This window comes from Artemia sp. Qi Xiang Cuo, chromosome 1 (assembly GCF_049724085.1).
Source record: "Artemia sp. Qi Xiang Cuo chromosome 1, ASM4972408v1, whole genome shotgun sequence".
Classification (NCBI taxonomy): domain Eukaryota; kingdom Metazoa; phylum Arthropoda; class Branchiopoda; order Anostraca; family Artemiidae; genus Artemia; species Artemia sp. Qi Xiang Cuo.
Genome location: NC_142794.1, coordinates 81,910,935 through 81,931,588, shown reverse-complemented (window position 1 = coordinate 81,931,588; position 20,654 = coordinate 81,910,935). Strand labels below are relative to the sequence as shown.

The following is a 20,654-nucleotide window of genomic DNA, read 5'->3' as shown; positions in this document are numbered from 1 at the left end:
GCATCATTTTGAAGTGATGTACCATTTTGAGAATTTTAAGGGGTTGACAAATACTTTGTTGTGATACGCACCGAAAAAAATTGTGTAAAGACTCCGGTAAAAAAAAAAAAAAACGACCATGGGCCTCATTCGCTCCTCGAACTAGAGTGGATACCGTGGGTCATTAGGACCATGTATGCTGAATTTGGCTTCACCGTAAATTCTCAAAAATTTTCAGTGAAGCGCAAATTGGTCCCACAGACCCCTTTAGTGTCTTCTTTCTCCTCTCCCTACCATTACTTTTTCTTTGCAGGAAGGCAGGTGTATCTTACCTTATTCGAGGCAGAATCATGCAAGCATTGTCAATCTATGTTATTGGAGGTATAAAGTGGGTCATCGATCCTTCCAAATCCCCCACCCACCTCTTCGATTACTCCCTAACAAAGACAGATTGGGATTTTGTGCCTTGTATGGACGGTTCAAGAAGACTTTCTAATCTGCATGCTTGGAGGACCAAAGCGAGGGAAAACATAATTGGAGGATCAAATGCTTCCCTGTCTTTCCGCCTTATTTTTAGTATAAAGGTTGGCATGCTGCACAATTCTTAAACAAGAATCTAGCCAGGGCTTCAAGTCAATGTAATCGGAAGTAAAATTTGGGGTCGCGATGAACAACAGTGTCCACTATCTGGGATCCAACAGCTCCTTCCTCTCCATGCGTGTGCTGTGTATGTTAGGGCTAAAATTTCTCGTTTTTTCTTCAATGAGAAGAAGCTTTTAGTCTTGTCTTTGTATGTGGAACCATCCTTTGGCGCACTCAGAAAATAATTATGAGGGGGGGGGGTGACCGCGGGCCCTGGGCCAACCAACGGAAAACTTTAAAAATAGTTAGAAAAACCGGTATTTTAAGGCATAACTTTAAGTTTATTTTAGTTTTTTTCTTGAGGGGAGGTTACAGCCCCTTTAGACCCCTCCCTGTGGGTGTGCACCTGGAACCATCCTTCATTAGGGTGTCTTTTAAAATAAATCTGTGGTACTGGATAATGGTAGGAGCAGCAGTAAATTCGCAACAATTTTTGTAGCGAATAATGTAATGTTTTCTCTTTTATGTCAGAAACTAAAACCATTTGTTAGGGATGAAAAATGATTGCTTGACTGACCGTTGTTTACCTTGACTGCCCAAAATAAAGCACAGTATTTTTGGCTTTATTTTTAAGGCTTCAAAAATAAATAAACAAAACACAAAATAGCGGAACAAATGACCTCCCTAACTTAAACAAGTCCAGTTTTATTTAATTTTTTTTTTATTCTCATTTAATTTTTGTGAGTCTTTTTTAAGGCTTGAAGAATAATCAGTATTTGAAAACAGGAGACTAGAAATTTTGGAACATAAATCCCACAATACTTTTTAATAATTTAAGATACAAAAAATTTAATATGCACTGAAAACAATAGACTGCACAAAATGAATAAATAATTATTATTAAATTCATTTCAAATAAGATAAATTAAGCAAACTAGGTTATAAATAAACAATACATGTAGGCGGTTGCCCCATCGTATTACAGCAGTAGAAAAATGGTCATTAATGTACTTAGATCCGAAACATTGAACTGGAGACTTTAAAGGATCTTGGTAAACAGAGGGATCGAAAACTTGCAATTTTAGACACGTTTTTTTCAAGGAGGTGGGTCTTCTTCAAATTTTCTGTATGTATCTATAAAGATGTGAACTTTGTAATACATTAATCTATAATCTAGTACAGTTCACTATGTATTTACAGAATGTAAGAGATTCAAGATTTGGCCTAACAAGCAACGGTGCACTCAAGATTGAAGATCTTACCCCTGATGATGCTGGTCAATATATATGCTCACTCTCGACTCGCACTTCTGTAATGCTAGATCACAACCTCGTAGTTCTTATTAAGTGTTTTCCAATGATGCCTGAAAATTATTCTTCCGTTGTTTTGCGCTTGTTTTCCAGGCACTGCTTGTTTTTTATTTGTAATTATTTTGCAGTTCTACGGTATTAATGTTTCAACGCATAATTGTTGGATAGATGAAATTCAGCTTTATCCAGATAAAGAATTACACTTTGCAAATGAACTTCTTTTTATTTATATCGGAAACTACATTAAAATTTGTTAAAAACCATTGAAACACAAAAATCGCCTTTTTTTAAGTAACTTTAGACCGTTCTCTAAGAAAAAGTCTCAGTGAATGGATCATGGGCGCCCATAGGCTGAATTTTAGGGGGGGGGGGCTTACCTGGTCTAATCGCCACTTCGTTTTCAGTTTATAGGTATACCAAACTGACAATCCAGTCATTTTTTTTTTTCAGTAAAGCCTAAGCTATGTTCTGGTCTTGAGAAGGCATGGGGGTTGTCAGCCCTAGTAATGGTAATTTTTGATCGTTTTGACTTTGACTTAGCTATTTATTCTAATTTCTGCTCGTTTGGAGTTTCATTTATTTGTTGATAGTGATTTGTGTTAGTTTTACGCTTGGAAGATTATTTGACTTTATTTCTGCCAATTTTTGGCATAATGGAGCTTTACTTTTAATTGAAAACTTATTCTGTGGAAAAAGCTTTTTTAATTAATTCAAATATATGACACCGTCATTCAGCCCTTGCCCCCCTTATGGGCGCCCATGGAATGGATGGACCTGAAACAGTTTTAGATGCAATGATAGATGTATCTCATCTTTTTAGTGCAAGTTATAGCTATAGGGTTGTCGTAAAATAGTGTTTTCACAGGGAAACATACAGCTTAATGTGTCAACGCCCAAACAGTATATCTCACAGTTTCTAGGAGAGAGAAAATAACGTTTTTAATATTTTCGAGGGAATGGTTATTTTATGATTTGAATGAGATTATAAAAGCTACGGCAAGAATATGAATAATTTCTTCTGGATTCTTGATATAGTAATGTAAGTAATATGTCAGTTCGGCTTTGAGCTATGGAAGTTGAAGCATTTTTGTATCAATCATGGTTGGTGTTCCTTACCTGGTAGAAGCCCATGAAACCTAGAGACAAACTTTGAATCAGGCCTTTGGGTTTAAGGAACATCATTTTTAATTGATAGTTTTGCTATGCTTCTTTAAAAAACTCATTAACAAAGTCATTAATATTGATTATTTAACAAAAGTCAAATCATTGAAGTTTCAAATGTTTCATGTAAGGATAATTTTATGATTAAAAGGAAAATAGAGAAAGGCGTGAATTCAGTTGTGGGAGAGGAGGTCCTTTTATGTTTAATTATGATTTATCAAATCTTAAATTCATATAATGTTGCAGTGAATGGCTCTTAGATGGGGTACTGTCCCTATGGTAGAATAAAACTACCCTTTCGGATGAAATCTGATTAAAACTATTCATGTCCAAAAAATGGCAAAACAGCTTAGTAATATTGTTCAGAGGGAATTGGGTTTTTAAGACCGATTTCACCGGTAGAATTGACACTTGCATTATATGTCTAATAAGATATTACTTAGCCTTTTGTGTTATAATGAGTTGCACAGTGGCTATTTGAAAAATCTAAATCCTTGTCTGAAAATCAGTGGTTGTCAACGCAGTTTCATTGGAGGGTATTTGGAGGTAATGTTATTTCATTAAGCCGAAATGTTTGTAAAATACGGTAATTCGTATAAAAAAAACTAGTATATGGGCACAAAATCCACTTCTCACTTGATCGTAATAAAAAGATTTACGATAACCACAATAGAAAAATAAAGGTGGACAAGTGAAAAACACATAGTATAGAAAACGGATTTAGGAAACATATTTTTTAGCTAACGCATAATGCCAATATTGCACGTGATGTTGGCTGCTATTATCCCCACAATATTGTGGGGATATATATATATATATATATATATATATATATATATATATATATATATATATATATATATATTTAAAACTCATAACCTCATCTAAGTTTATAACTTCAGATGATACTCATCACGGACAAAGTAATATAAATGCCGAAATAAAATAAATTATATAAATAATGAAATAAAACAATAGGGTAAACAAACGTAGCAGTACATCAGTTAGGACAATGTATTAACCTATTAAAATTCTCCCAATATGTTCCCTTATTTTATTTAGCGCTGTTGAGTTTATACAAAAAAAATTATAATAATATTAGGAACTGTTGCTATTATGTTTCTCTCTGGAAATGTTATTCATTGTCATAATGCTATACAGGCTAGTGATGAGGGGATGTCGATAAAATCCTCAGCACGCTCGGAATTCTCTTTTCATGTCCAGAGTCTCGAAAATTGGTCCAAAGTTCCGAATAGTCTTCAAAGTGCTGATAACCCTCACACTTTAAAAAAATAATATTAAAAAATGTATTAGGCTATGTCTTGTGTGGTCACAACATAAAAATTTGTTCCTTCCCAGATCACATCTTTTTTCCCCTTTTAAGTGGTTTAAGGTGAATTCACATGTTTGATTGTTTTTTGATATCTCCTTGTGAATATAGTCCATGTATTTGCTAGAATTAGAAGGATTACACCACTTACGTAACTCTCCGTGTGGGTTTTCCATGCAATTTTTTTTTTCGTTTCCTTTTATAGCCTAAAGGAAATTGTTTATTTTAGCCACGTAGGGTCCCTAGATTCTGATGACTAACCATTTTTAATAATTTTTTTTTTTTCCATGGTTTTGATTCCCTAATAAATTATTCCTTTTCTTGTAGCCTACCCAATTATTAGACCATGAAGTAGTAATACGAAAATCTAATTAAATAAGAATCAAAGAAATTAAATAAAATTGGACTTGTTTAAGTAAGGGGGGTCATTTGTTCCGCTATCGCTTGTAAACCATCTTTAAGCGTAAAAGCACAATGTGTGTGGTTCTTAATGATCCGTAGACTATTATGTCCTGAACGGAATTTATAAACAATAGATCCTGTGTGAGCTCACCCTCGACTTGTTAGTTTCGGTTTCAGATTCAGGCTTTTTCAATTAAGCTCGATGTCTTTGTAATCAATCAAAGTGGAAGAAAGGGTATGAATTCCAGTTGTTCAATTTAAATTACATAGAAATAATGTTGGTGTATATTATGAACTATTTGGCAGAATCGCGTTTTTTTTTATCAAATGTTTTCAAAATGCGGGGTTAGCAAAATATTGTGGCCTATAAAGACAAAGAGAGGGATGGGGGAACTTCGATTCTTTTTATGTTTTCTTATGATCCCTTGGACTTCAAATTGGTGGACTTGGACTTCAAATTGATCCCTTGGACTTCTAAGGTCATAACAGGCTCCCTGCAAACAAACAAAAACAAGTTTCTTAGTAGGCTATTTGCAGTTTCAAGCTACTAATTTGCATGGAAAATTATAGCATATGAGATATTTCGAATATGAAATCCAAAATGGTAAAAATTAGTTCAAATTCTAAATTTGTTTTTTGTTGAAATTAAAATGGTTCCAGTTAGAAATTAAATTTATAAAAGAAAAGAAAAAGCCTTGAGTTTGTTCGTAATTGTATTCTGTGGAGCTATCGACCTGTGATTGTTATAAAACAGGTGGTTATTAAATTTTATTTCAATTTCCAGTTCCTCCTAAAGTGAGTGCTGTCAGATCCATGATTGTGGTGCCAAAAGGTGAACTTGTGACATTGCAGTGTAAGGCAACCGGCGCCCCACAACCTGATATAATTTGGAAAAGACACGATGAGGTCAGTTTAATTTCTTTCTAGTAAATTTCCAAAAAGTTCTTCTGTAAAATTCAGAATTTGGGTATTTTTTTATGTAAAAGACTTACGTCCTACTGCCTTGAGCAACTGCCTACTGTCTACTTCTGAATATATATATATATATATATATATATATATATATATATATATATATATATATATATATATATATATATATATATATATATATATATATATATATATATATATATATATATATATATATATATTGTTTGCTTCTATTTTCCTTCCATTCTAGTTTAGTTGCAACTGGGTGATATTCAGGCATTTACAAATTGAATATTAGTTTAACGACCCTCAATAAATAGGAAGAATTTTAAAAAGCTCGATTTGTCATTTAAATTTCTTTGGTGGGAGCAGTTTGTTCCGAGGATTGTGAGTTTCAGAACATAATTTACTTTTTTAAAAGAATTTTGTACGCTCTCACAGAATCTTGACGAACTCTTCTTTCATCAAAATTGATGCATTCGTGAGTAAATCCACACTTGTGTTAATTACTATACTGTCTATTTATCTTGATGAAATTACGCACATGGAACATAAGACTCTTCTTCAGCAGGTTCGAATACATGATAGAGAAATAAAACGCTAAAAATTCTCATTGTGGTTTTTCATTTTCTCACGGTTAAACCTCATTTGATTTCCCTACCTATTTTTCGCTGCGTGCCAATATATAGAAACACGTTTGTGGCTTTATCAGGTTTTATTGGCTAGCACAATTCCTATTTTTCTATGTTACTCGTAATTTTTTTTAGATTATTTCCCCAAATAAGAAAGTACTGTATTTCATGATACCTGATTCAATAATAAGTAGTATTAAAAGGCTACAAGTAGATCTTCACATTGGGGTAAGGCATACATCCCAAGAAAAAAGCAACCCAAAAATGTATTGCTGTGTGTTTATTTTGAACTCCCTCCCTTGAAAAATTTGGCGACATCATGTCCACCAAAGATTCTTGGCTGCTTGTTTGATGTTTTGGGTATTGATGTGCAACCCCCCGACTCCCGAGGGGGGATTTTTCTAAATTTGAAGAGGGGTTTAAAGCCAAAACAAAATATGAATAGAACAAAATTTTCTTTGAAAATTTTTATTTCCGAATTGACATAGAGGAATCCTGCCTCATTTTGCCCATATTGTTATAGGTTCATGATAATGCATAAACTTCTGGGGTACCCGTATAACATTATTAAATGAAAAAATAAAAAGTCTAATAGTGATTTTGTGAGACTAAATTGAGCGCAAATAATGACACAGTTAAAAATTATATATAGTCTTGTATTTATTTGCAACCAAAGTTTCACCCATTCAACAAATTCTAAGCCTCTGCTTAGGATCTAATCTGTAACCTGTTTTGATCCCGTTGCAAGCCCAATGACTGGCTCTGGTCCCCCTCCTTCCCCATGTCTCAGTATTTTTGATTGTACTCATTATGGTACTTATCTGTTAGCTAGTAAACACTCGAGAATTTGGATCTACAGGTACGAAGTTGAAACAAGTAAGACGCTTGGGAGATAGATAGGATAAATATAATATCGGCTGTATATTTGCAAATTAGGGGGGGGGGTAAGTATACTGGGGCTGCTGCATGCAAAATGTAACCTAACCTAACCAAAATACCAACTAAATATTTATTAAAATATAGCTACAATGTAATTTTCCACTGAGCCGAAGCTAATTGTTTCCGTGTACAAACAAAACCGGTTGTTGTCTAATTTTATAGATTCAAATTCTCGAGTGTGTACTGGCTAACAGATAAGTACTCACATAATTCCTAGTCAACTTGTCTGTTTCGATGAGTCCCCATGCTCATTCTCCCAGAAACGAGATAAAAAAAAGAGTGCGTACACGTCTGGCCCTGTCTTTCTGAGCAACCTGGGTAAACTTTAGCTTGGAAGAATTTCCCTATTTATGGGCATGTGGGTGTTATTAGGCCTTTGTATTGTTTACATCATATTGTTCCAATTAGAAAAAACAGCTACGGTGTTGGGACAGGATCTGCATGATGCCAGCGGATGTTGTTTTTAGGATCTAAAAAAGCTTGGGGGAGAAAACAGAAAACTAGACAAAACAAAAGCAATTTAGCTTCATCCACGGATTAACAAAATCTGAGTTTCCAGCCGAGAATACAATTAATGCTCGAGTTGGTGAAAGCTTATCAAGCCAGAAAAGAAGATCAATAAAATAAAACTTTTTATACATATACCTTGTAGGCTACTATTAATAGAATTCCAAAATTGCAAAAATGTATCTACGCATTTTATAAATGGTCGGTTTTATAAATTGAAGTAACCACTTATAAATATTGCGTTACAGTGGGAATTCTGTGACGCAGAGCAAAACACAATATGCAAGTTGGAGAGAGGAGAAGAGACCTCCCCACAAGATTGATTCCAAAGACACTGTAATAAAATTTGGGTCTGCTGATGCTGTTTTTTTAGGTGTCAAGATTTATTTTTTATTTTATTTTTTTATTTTTTTTGTTCTACTCTTTTTCAGACCTAAGCTTATGAACTATGTTTGCAAAATTTTATTTTGTAAAATTAATCGTAACCAAAGACTAAAACATAACCAAAGATTTGTCATCATTTCTCTTTTTTTTGAAATCTGAAACACGCGCTTGTTTTCTACAAGCTTTGTTGCTTCCAGTCCTTTTGTTAGTGCAAAAAGAAGTAATAATTTTTTGTTAATATAGGTTAATATTGGTATTGAAATTAATGTCGATGCCTTTTTTATTAATTTGTTTTTACGCCATGTTGTTGATTTCTGCTGTCCTGGGTGTGTGTGGTTCCGTTAACCTCATGTGGTCTGGTGATGTAATGAACAGTTCATAGTAGTAATGCTAGAAGTATGTTATCATGACAAGTGATAATCCCAGGTAAGAGATTCAAAGTGCCGGAACCCCAAAAGTTGCCGGGGACATTTCCCAGATGAACCCTGATTGATAATATGTGGTCGTCTAAGCTTTTTCTTTCTTTGCCCATTTATAATTTGTAACTTCTCTTTTATTAAATGGACTATTCTTTTGTATTGGCTGTTCTTCGGCACAAGTAATTATTAATCAAGACCTGACCTGCCTTCGTTAATTCTGTTGATATTGTTTTTCCTTGATGCTGGACAATCATGCAAGGGTACGCCTTCATCCAAGTGCAGGTTGCTTATGGTACTAATAATAATGAAACAGTTCATCCCTTAATTGACTTCCTCATGTGCTAATTACAATTGCCTGACCTTTTTTTTTGTTCAAACATAACACTTATTTTCTAAAAACTTTCTGTCAAAATATTATTTCTCTGAAAAGTTAATTCTGTATTTTACGAATTGCCTTTTTGTGGATAGTCTTCATGAACGAAGTGACTTATTCCACTTTAACACCTGCGAATTAATTACTGTTTGTGTCCCTTATCCACAGTATTCTAACTGTTAACGCAACTTTTATAATTATTTATAAATCTATTTGTAAAAAAAAAAATTGCATGCATAACATGAAACAACAATTTTTTAAAAAGAAGAGGGAGAATTGTTCAAATTGACGTTTAAGTCCGTTAAAATCATCTTCAGAATACTAAACATATTGATAATGCGCTAAATGTTCGTACTTTCGAAAAAAAAAGTCTCTCAAGCAATAATATTTACAAGTCTCCCTCCCCAAAAAATTGATTCGGGCTCCCATGCTAGAAAGGGACAGAAAACCATCCTTTTGCTATCGTAAAATTGAACTGAAAAGGAATTGTCTTGAAACATACTCATGTACCCTTGAAAGCACCGACATTCACCTTCCCCAAAACAGAAATGTATGCTCAAGAGCACATTCATGATTTGTATGTTGGGGGAGGGGGCTGTAATAAACACTTTATAAAACGCATAAAAATTTTTTTTATATTTATTTTTGTTACGTTTTTACGAGTGGGAAAAATGTCGGGGGGGGGGGGTCAAGCCCTGTAATTCACCCCTCTCTGGATACGGCCTTGGACATTTTCCCTTTTGGAACATTTACGATCTTCCTGACTTCAATATAAGAAAAGAAGAAAATTTCCAAAGTTTGTTATGTTAGTCGGGATGAAAATGAAGTAGTCTTATTTCAAGTCTCGGTACCTACGCATATGCTAATAAATAACATTATTTTAATTAGCACTTGAGTTGAGTGAATATAATGTATGAACACTGGCATATACAAGTTTTCCTTTAATTTGCATAAATATTTTCAAATCATAAAAAAACACGTTTTACAGACCATGATGGATGTAAACGCTATTTTTGGCAATACTGATGTATAGTATAACTTTGAGCTTTTATGAATGGTTTATTTATGCTTACGCTAGATGTTTAAAATTAAAGAAGAACGAATAAAAATTGAACTTTTGACCCCGAGGTTCTATCAGGAATTCGCTAAAACTATTGTTGGCTGTCAAAACATTGTTCAGAGACAAATAGAGAAATTACAGGTCGTCAATTCGATGTCCTTGTAAACCTCTATGTAGTTCTTTATTTGTATGCCTTTTATATTGGCAGATATAATGGTTTACATAAATTCCAAAGATAGATGATAAACGTTTGTACATGGCATTTATTAAATAACGTGAGAATACACATAGAGAAAATAAGGTAGCACAAGAACAACTAGCTACGACGGAGGCGAAAGATGGACTCCCTTTAGAAATGAGCCAAGAATATAATTTTCTTGGAACGGAAGTTCCAGCTATTGGTTGTTCAACCATGCCTGGGAACGGACCCTTTCCATGGCTAAGTGAAGGTAGAAATCAACCGGAGACTTTCAGTTATAGAAATTTGAATTAGTATGTAGAAGCTATCGCGAGGAAATCCATATTAGGCATTGTGTAACAGCCTATTTCAAAATGTTCATTTAAAAGAAAGTGTTTCTCAAGAAGGCGCTTTGAATAGAAAAAAGTTCAATACCTCGTAACATTTCGATGCCTTTTTATCAGTCTTTTGTAGTATTTGCGGCTCAATATCACAAGCAATTTTGGTAGCGGGCGAAATAGCTCTTCAATATGTTGCCAGTATTTAGCGTAAGATGTCGTAAGTACTTATAACGGTCACTCAAATGTCACTTGGAGGTTTTCCTCTAGTGATATATGCTCCACTAGTCTTAACCGCTTGCCACCACTCTGTAAAGTTCTGCTGTCACCACTCTGTAAACCTCTACTTAGTTCTTTCCATATACCCTTATTGTATTGGCAGATGTGATGGTTTACATAAATTCCAAAGATAGACGATAAACGTTGGTACATGGTCTTTATTAAATAACGTGAGAATACACATAGAGAAGATAAGGTAGCACAAGAACAACTAGCTACGACGGAGGCGAAAGATGGACTCCCTTTAGGAATGAGCCAAGAATGTAACTTTCCTGGAACGGAAGTTCTAGCTATTGGTTGTTCAACCATGCCTGGGAACGGACCCTTTCCCACGACTAGCTTTAGTCCCAAAAGCCCCCCATGGACTGTTCTCGTTGACATATACATGGCCAAATCTCTAAGAAACGAGACACCAGAAAAAGCCTTCTCGAATTTATGTTCCAAATACTTTACATCCTTAAGACCTAATCGCAATGAGATCTTACTCATACCGAGATTTCCAGCTTTTTATGGGGTTTTTCACCCTTTTTCGAAAATTAGGCGAATTTCCTCAGGTTCATAACCTTTGTTGGGTAAAAATAAACTTGGTGAATCTTATATATTTGGAATCAGCATAATAAGACGATTCTTTCGAGAAATCTATTGATATCAAAATTCCGTTTTGGCCCCGTTACTGCTTGATTCCACTAAAAAAGCATAAGTGCATTAGGCGTATGAAGAGCAAAACTTTATTTTACTTGAAAATGACTGGCCAATTTGAAAAAAATACTGCTAAAATTATAGCACTCTGCTCTTGATTTCAACCACACACAAAAAGCAGACTTTTCTATTTCTTGCACGGCGTTCTTCAGTTATGATTTCTGTTGACACAATTGAAATATGTCCCATTCTTAGCAGCCTGATTGAGCAATATAAGCTGGCCTTTACAAAGAGCCATGATGTGCAACCACACTAATCTTTGACCCTTGGCTCCAAAATTTCGATTTCGTCTGATATATTGCACTTCAAAAAAGAATAGGTTAGATTATATTCTCAAGCTTTAAAAAGATTATGATTATACATTGAGTCGGGCTGGAGTTTGGTTGATGTCACAGTCACAGACCGATTTCAAGTGTTGTTTGACATGAATCAATCTTAAGGCCATCGTTTATTCATTGCCAGACACGCGTCAAACTTGACTATCAATGATAATATTATGCATAATCATGATTTAATTGACTCTCCCATACCCGTATAGATACCTTTCCAGAAATGTATAAGTGTGAATCATCCATTCATAAATCATAAAGAGGGTGGCAACGTTATCAGCACTAGCCTTTATTAGATTGCAGCTCTGATGTCACAATAAAACCTTCCTCTGAAAAAGTGGTTTTCTTCTTGTGAAAATCTTAAATGACAATGAACTTGAGTTGATGGATAGCAGAAAGGATATATGATAGGAGAGGGGTTCAAACCGAAGCATCGCCCAATCTAATGAATATTTTTACCATTCAAGTGTAACTAATGTAATTGTAATATCAGTTGGATCTATTCAGCATCAATCTGGTCAAAAGAGACTATGTAGTATTTTAAAAGGTCAGATTAATTAGATAAATATATTTGTAATGACGCTGTTGTTTGCGCTGTAAGTTTTAATGAATGGCGTATCGTTTTGAAAGCACCCTTATTATTTATGCTTAAAACTGCCTTTAAGTTCAGATAGTTTTCATCACTTGAATGTCTCTCCTTCTCCTGCGATAAAAATTTGCCTAAATATTGTTTGGCCTAATTTGAGATACAATTCCTAAAGATATAAGGCTTTGCAGATCTTCTTTAATAACATATGTATTTTCTACATCATTCAGGAACAGATGTATTTTCTACATCATTCAGGAATTTTAATGTTCCCTCGAAACACGCGATTTTATGAAAAGCCTACAGCTGCAACTTGCAGCAAAAGGACAAGACATTTATACAATCGGATTTTTTAGTTTAAAATTTTCCAATTTCCCAGGCGAGAATTATGATATAACCGGAGTTTTTTTTAGTGAACCATGGCCGTAGCCAGGATTTTGTTTGAGGGGGAATTTCTTTTGTGGGGGGACAAAAAAACGCGGCAAAAATTTTTTGGAATAAATTTTTATTAAGTTTTTATGAGTCGGACAAAATGTCTGAGGGAGGGGGTCTTTTTTCGTAGACCAATATTGGAAATTATGGCACTGGCAGTGGTCAAGTATGGTTCTGAAAAGTACTAACGTTTGCTGTATGTACATTAAACTTGGACAAAGTCAAGGCTGTATCCTGTTGGGAGGGTACAGGGTTCGAATCCCGCGCGAAATTTTTTTCCGTATCGTAAAAATAAAACAGAAATACACTTGAAGAAATTGTTGATACTGTTTTTAAATTTTTTGTTTGTACCCTTCCCGAAAAAATTCTGGTTGTTCCTTTATCCAAAATATGGCTTTAAAGACTAATCATGTCTTAATAGTTTTTTGCTCAATATAAAATAGTTGAAAAAATCAAAAGACTGCTTACTTTAAAAAATGTTTCAGGATTGACACTAATCAAGTTTGATCTTTAATTGCACCATTTTTTTACTGATTGAAATTGAGCTTGTTTTGTTTTGAATGTATCTAGTCTACTATGTAGATTAGCTCTCAATTAAAATATATATTTTAAAGTCCTGTTTATACCCATGTTGAAATGCCAAAGGTTTTTCTATTATTCATATCCCAACCTCATCTACATAGTCAATATTTCCCGAGGTGTACATACTCCTCAGAACATGCCATAAAAATGCAAAATGTTCTCTCTGTTTATGGTAAATTAAAATGTTCTTCCAGCATATTGATATGCTAGATACAAAGTATAATTTAGTTTGGGTTTCTGATTTTCTCAGCGGTGCTTCAGTCTGTTGTACATCTAGTTCAAAGCTTCTCTTACAATTATCTATGTTTACCAGCCTAAAACCCAAATACAAAACCGCAAATAGTCTTAATGAATAAGCACTGATCTCACGTGGTGCATGTGAGACTTCATTCTCTCCTTCCCTTATCTACTTCGGTTTCAAATGATATTTCTACACATTGAACATGATGTTCTAAGGGTATATGATTTTATTGTTAAGTACCCGTTGGGCTTTTCAGTAACAGAAACCTTTACCCTCGCGTCGTAGAACAGCGTCATTCAACTGAGCTACTCAAGCATGAGTTAGAATGGAGTCGCGTTTTTTCTATTTTTACCTGTGACTTTTGAAGATAGAAAGACGCTCAATAATTGTGTTATGTAAAGGGATGTATAGCTCTTTGAAGGTTCATTTCAATGTGTAGCAATATTTTCAAGAAAATTAAAACCAGTTTAAGGAAAAATTTGTCCTATTGGTTTTAGAAACTTCTGTCTCATGGTCTGAAAAAAAAACAAGGTATCCACAGTAACACACATGCGTGAAGATTTGCAACAGTCAAAAAGTAGGGTTAAAATAGACCAGTGGTTCTCAAACTGTGGTACGCGTACCCCTTGGGGGTAGGCAGGCATTTTTAGGGGTTTTGTTGCCGGCCAACAAAAAAATAAAACAACCCTTTAACTCTAAGACTGGAAATTTATTCATATTTAAGCTATAGTTTACTTAGTACCGGTAACTGAGAAGGGGTACCTAAAATGTTTTGTGGGTAAAAAGGGGTACAGTGTCTAAATAAGTTTGAGAACCACTGAAATAGACGATAAAGGTAATCAAGTGAAATGCAAATATTTAATAGTAGTGAAAGAGCTTCAAAGGGTCGTTGTCAAACAGTTCGTGGTAACGAACTGTAAGTAAGGAGTGTCCCGGCTCAATAGTAACCGAAACTCTAAAAAACGGAATTTTGATACCAATAGATGCATCGAAAGAATCAGATTTTGATGCTGATTTTGAATGTATTAAGAGAAAAAGAGGGAACCCCCCTAAAATCATAGAACTTTAATGAAAATCATACCATCAGATTCAGCATATCAGAGAACCCTACCATAGAAGTTTCAAGCTCCTACCTGCACAAAATGTGGAATTTTTTTTGCCAGAAGAAAGATCACGGATGCGTGTTTATTTGTTTATTTATTTTTTTCAGGGGTGATCGTATCGACTCAGTGGTCCTAGAATATCGCGGGAGGGCTCATTCGAACGGAAATTAAAAGTGCTAGTGCGCTTTTTAAGTGACTTAAAAGAATGGAGGGCAACTAGGCCCCCTCCCACGCTCATTTTCCCCCAAAGTCACCCGATCAAAACTTTGTGATAGCTGTTTTGTTCAGCTGGGTCGAAAAATACAATAACTATGTCTTTGAGAATGACTTACTCCCCCACAGTCCCTGCGGAACGTCTGCAAGTTATGAACTTTGCCCAATGTTAATATAGCATTGGTTATTGGGAAGTATACAGAAGTTTCGGGGGGGGGGGGGGGGTTCTGGTAGTTGGGGGGGGGGTTGTCGGTGGTTACGTGTGAGGATCTTTCCATGGAGGAAGTTTTCAGGGGGGAAGGGACATTGCTATGAAGGGGTGCCGGATTTCCCAGCATCATTTAAAAAAAACGATCAGAAATTAAATAAAAAAACAATTTTTTCAACCGAAAGTAAGGAGCAACATAAAAAAAAACAGAAATTATTACGTATAAGATCGGGTTCGCCCTCTAATCCTTACATTGCTCTTTACGCTAAAGTATTTTCTGTACTTTTATAAGAGTTATTTATTATAATCAATGGCATTTATAATGAAGGGGTCATTTTAACGGAAATGGAACAAAATTAGAGCTTTAGTCTAAAGAGCAACGCTTTGTTTTTGGGACAAACCCCTAATACACGTAATAAAAACATACGAATATAGAAGTTCGTACCGTAAGTTAATTCGTAAGTTACGTCAGAACAAAATTTCGAGAAAGCTATTTAGCCAAAAAAAGGTAAATTAATATGCAAATTTCGTTTTGATTATTCATTTACGGTGATCCACAATTAAAGCTGCATTAATTCAAAAACGTTCAGAAATTAAATAATTTTTTTTTAACTGAAAGTAAAGAGCGACATAAAAACTTGAAACGAATAGAAATTATTCCGTATATGAAAGGGGGTGTCCCCTCCTCAACGCCTCGCTCTTTACGCTAAATTTTGACTCTGTTTTACCACTTTATTTTTTAAAACAATAAAAAGCGCTAGCTAAAAGAGTGAGGCGCTGAGCAGGGGACAGCCCCTTTCATATATGGAATCGTTTCTGTTCGTTTTAAGTTTTTATGTCGCTCCTTACTTTCAGTTAAAAAAACTTGTTTTTTAATTCTAATCTAGCTAAGAACCCACTTGTACGTGCCTTATCTTGCCTACCGTCGTTCCCTTCGATCTTGACTTTGTACAACTCTTTGTGCAAACATGTGCAACTCTTTCCGTTTCTGAAACAATCATTCTTTGCCACCGCTTGCCGCAATCATTTTTTTTTCTTGTGACAACAGTTTTTAGTGCAGGAAATTTACTGTCGATTAACACAAATTCAGTTTTTAGCTGAATAAGTATTTTTATAGAACGGAGAAAAAGAACCGACGTTCCGAAAGTCAAAGAGCCGACATTCCTTACCGAAAGATTTTAGTCTCCCAAACCTTATAATCAAACTCTAAATTATCATGTTCTGTCCATTTTCGAATTAATCAATTAATTGCCAGGTTGGTAACGTCACTTTCCCCAATCAAATTTTGTGTCACCAAAGTCTATTGAATTCGGGATCTACTTCTAAATGAGTGTTGGTTCAAATTTCTACTACATCTCCTTCGATACGATAACCAGCAGACAAAATTGAAAAAAAAATAACAACTGAAAGAGCTTCCTTTGTCAGCAAAATATTCGACAGTTTTTAAGTTAGGGATCTGAAAATCCACACTTGAGGGTTTCAAATAAGTAAAATACAATGGCCAAGTTTTCTTTCACGGTTTTGTCCCTTATCGAACATTTTTTTATTTTTTTATTCCATAAGGAAAGCAGGGGAGGGGTGGAATTCGACAGTATAGCCGAACATATAGAGCTGGAACTACCTTGCGTCGGAACATATACCAGTTTTCACATGACGCGTCAATAAAAAAAACTGTCTAAAATTACGCAAGATCATAAAGTTTGAGAAATATCTGGCTAGGGCATAAAGGCAGATAAAAATCGGCTTTAATTAAACATTACCAATATCTGATGAGCAAGCATACCTGGAATACTCCTCTAAACATATTGATAAATTTGCTTGTCTAGCTTAGAATTGATTAATTCAAAATTGCTTTCTGGGATCCATTCAACATTCCGGATCCATGTGGGAATCAAATATCAGTTTTGAGGCTGAATATCACTGAACTAAACGTTAGTTTTTACGTTGCTCGTCTGAATTCAGCGCACAAGCCACCATCTGCGAACCAATGTGAACATACCCTTTCTATTGTCAAAGTATAAGTAAAGAAAATTTGTCAAATTTAAATGACATTGCCTCCTACTATTTAAAAAAATTCTGCAAATACTTTAGTATATCTTTATTCCTCGCCCAAAAATGCTCATCAATGATAAAAACAAATGCAAGAATGACAAAACCACATCTGCTCTTCGAGTCGAAAAAACTTCAAAAAATTGAAGTTATCTTATTTTGACTAGCTTTGACGTCGAGCATTCTTCTGTCAAAAACCTAGTTCGATATTTCAGTGTCCGAGGAACATATTTTCTAAGAAATTAGAGTGCATTAGAAACTTAATGACGTCAAATAGTGTCAAATTATTATTACCATCTGCTGGCAATAGAAGACTAAAAGCAATGAAAAAAAGATGAATATCATTCATTGCTTTGTTCTTTGATGTTCGCTTTTGGTCGGTAAATGTGAAGAACCATGAAGCAAGGGGCTCAAAACTACAGATAAACAAATGTAGACAGTTCTATGTCGCCAATCCTGTCTCGTATTAGCTACTGTAATTAAAAGGTATCACCGTTCTCGAAGCGTGTTTCATAAACTTTTCACATGTTTCGCGCATTTTTCTACCTTTTCTACCACCCTCTTCTAGGCCAAATTAAATTTATCTTTCCTTGCCTTTTCCCAATATATCCTAAAGTTTTTGTTTTGTTCCCAAGTGCCTATTCTTACCTTTTTTTTTTTACTAGAAAATGTATCGAAAACCTATTTTATATTAATTTCGCGATGTTTTTTTTAGTTTTTTTTTCTAAAAAAAACTATCCTTATATGAACAGCTAATCGAACTGAAACACACTTTTCTTCTGCGTTTCCAGTGTTCTGCAAAATTGACGGTGCGTAATATAGTACTTAAGAAATTGTCTTACTATAACTGGAGCTGGAAATAGGATGTTGTTTAAGGAATTCCACCAGCCTGCCTAATAATTACACTAACTTGAATATATTTTGATACCTCTACCTTCCCACCCCCTTCCACAGAGGTTGGATTAATTACAGACAATAATAAGGGCAATTAATAACATAGCATGTTTAATTTGGCTCCTCGATTATAGTCTTGAAACACTCCTACAGAGACCATATGGGCCCTCAAAAAGCAATGCTAAGACATGGAGGCTTTGTTAGAATTAATGGCGTCATTTATTTTTCTTTAATTTATTTATGATCAAATCTTGTTTCATTCCCAAGGAGGTTTTGTGTTGTTAGGGCTCAAAAAGGTCCAATGGGGAAATTGACTCTCTTTCCACCGAACTTTTTTTAAATTAGACAACTCATTCTTATTTATAGTTGCGGGAATTTGGTCCATTCTTCAAGAAGATTTTCTAGATAGTGCTCTGGTGGCTTTTATTGGAGGACCCCCCTCCTCTTTCTAACAGAATTTGGATTAAACCATGATCTGAAAAGCAAATTTATCAAATTTGTTCCAACAAGACCCGAGCTGCGGTATCATAGGCAGCGCAATAGCGTTGGCGAAGTAAAGAACGATGTTGACACAATGTATTATTTATTTTCTTGCTTTGGCCAGGGCACTTAGTATCGAAGGAGTTGTTGTAGAAACTTATAAAAGGGCTTATTCGATTGGAAATTGGAATGGATAGTGCCCTTTTTAATAGTCGAAAGTGATTGGAAGGCAACTAACACCCTTTCCACGCCCACCGTTTCCCCAAACACATCCAATCAAAATTTTGAGATAGCCATTTTGTTCAGCGTAATTGATTTGAGGAGGATACTCCCCCCACAGCCCTCAGGGCAAGGGTTGTAAGTTAGGCCCTGGGGGCATGTAATGCTTTTATAGAAAGCGTTGTCGTAGAAACTTCAAAAAGGGCTCATTTGATTGGAAATTGAAATGCCTAGTGCCCTTTTTAATAGTCGAAAGTGATTGGAAGGCAACTAACACCCTTTCCACGCCCGCCATTTATCCAATCACATCCAATCAAAATTTTGAGATGTTCATTTTGCTCAAAGTAGTTGAAAGTTCCGTAAATTATATCTTTGAAGATGACACTCCCCCCAAAGCCCTCAGGGCAAGGGTTGTAAGTTAGGCCCTGGGGGCATGTAATGCTTTTATAAAAAGTGTTGTCGTAGAAACTTCAGAAAGGGCTCATTTGATTGGAAATTGAAATGCCTAGTGCCCTTTTTAATAGTCGAAAGTGATTGGAGGGCAACTAACACCCTTTCCACGTCCACCATTTATCCAAACACATCCAATCAGAATTTTGAGATGTTCATTTTGCTCAAAGTAGTTGAAAGTTCCGTAAATTATATCTTTGAAGATGGCATTCCCCCCAAAGCCCTCAGGGCAAGGGTTGTAAGTTATGCCCTGGGGGCATATAAGGTTTTTATTAAAAGCTTTGTAGTGGAAACTTAAAAAGGGCTCATTTGATTGGAAATTCAAAGGGCGATTCCCTTTTTTAAAAGTCAAAAGTGATTGGAGGGTAACTAACCCCCCTCTCACACCCACCATTTTCCCAAACACATCTAATCTAAATTTTTAGATAGCAATTTTTTTCAACTTAATTAAAAGTTTTGGACATTGGGTCTTTGAGGATGAAACCCCCCTCAGAGCCATCAGGGCAAGGGTTATAAGCTATGCCCTGGGGGCATATACGTTTTTATAGGTAGCGATGTTGCAGAAACTTCAAAAAGGGCTTATTCGATGGGACAATGAAAGGGCTAGAGCCCTTTTAAATAGTCGAAAGTGATTGTATGGCAACTACCCCCCCTCTCACGCCCACCATTTCTCCAAATACATCCAATCAAAATTGTTAGATCTCTATTTTGTTCAACATAGTTGAAAGTTCTGGAAATTAGGTCTTTGAGGATGAAACCCCCTCCCCCACGGCCCTCAAGCTAAGGGTTGTGAATTATACCCTGGGGGCATATAAGCTTCTTATAGAAAGAGTTGCCGTAGAAACTTCAAAAAGGGCTCATTCGATTGGAAACTCTAAGGGCTAGTGCCCTTTTTAATAGTCAAAAGTGATTGGAGGGCAACTAACCTCCCTCTCACGCCCACCATTTCCCCAAACACATCCAATCAAAACTTTGTGATAGCCATTTTGTTCAACGTAGTTGAAATTACTGGAAGTTATGTCTTTGAGAATGACAAACCCCCACACCCCTCAGGGCAAGGGTTGTAAGTTATGCCGTGGGGCCATATAAGGTCTTTATAGACAGCGTTGTCGTAGAAACTTCAAAATGGGCTCATTCAATGGGAAATTGAAAGGGCTAGTGCCCTTTTTAAAAGTAAAAAGTGATTGGAGGGTAACTAACCCCCTCCCCCACCCACCATTTCCCCAAACACATCTAATCTAAATTTTTAGATCGCCATTTTTTTCAACGTAATTGAAAGTTTTGGACATTAGGTCTTTGGAGGATGACCACCCCCCCCCACAGAAAAAGGGCTCATTCGATTGGAAAATTCAAAGGGATAGTG

At 35.4% G+C, this 20,654-nt stretch overlaps 1 protein-coding gene across 1 annotated transcript in view; it reads left to right on the top strand.

Moving 5' to 3' along the window:
- LOC148956801 (limbic system-associated membrane protein-like) overlaps positions 1-20,654 on the top strand; it is a 91,522-nt gene that overhangs the window by 37,761 nt on the left and 33,107 nt on the right. The window contains exons 4-5 of the mRNA XM_089092066.1: positions 1,762-1,905; positions 5,551-5,670. Coding sequence (XP_088948192.1) covers positions 1,762-1,905; positions 5,551-5,670 — 264 coding nt within the window. The remainder of the gene's footprint in view (positions 1-1,761; positions 1,906-5,550; positions 5,671-20,654) is intronic.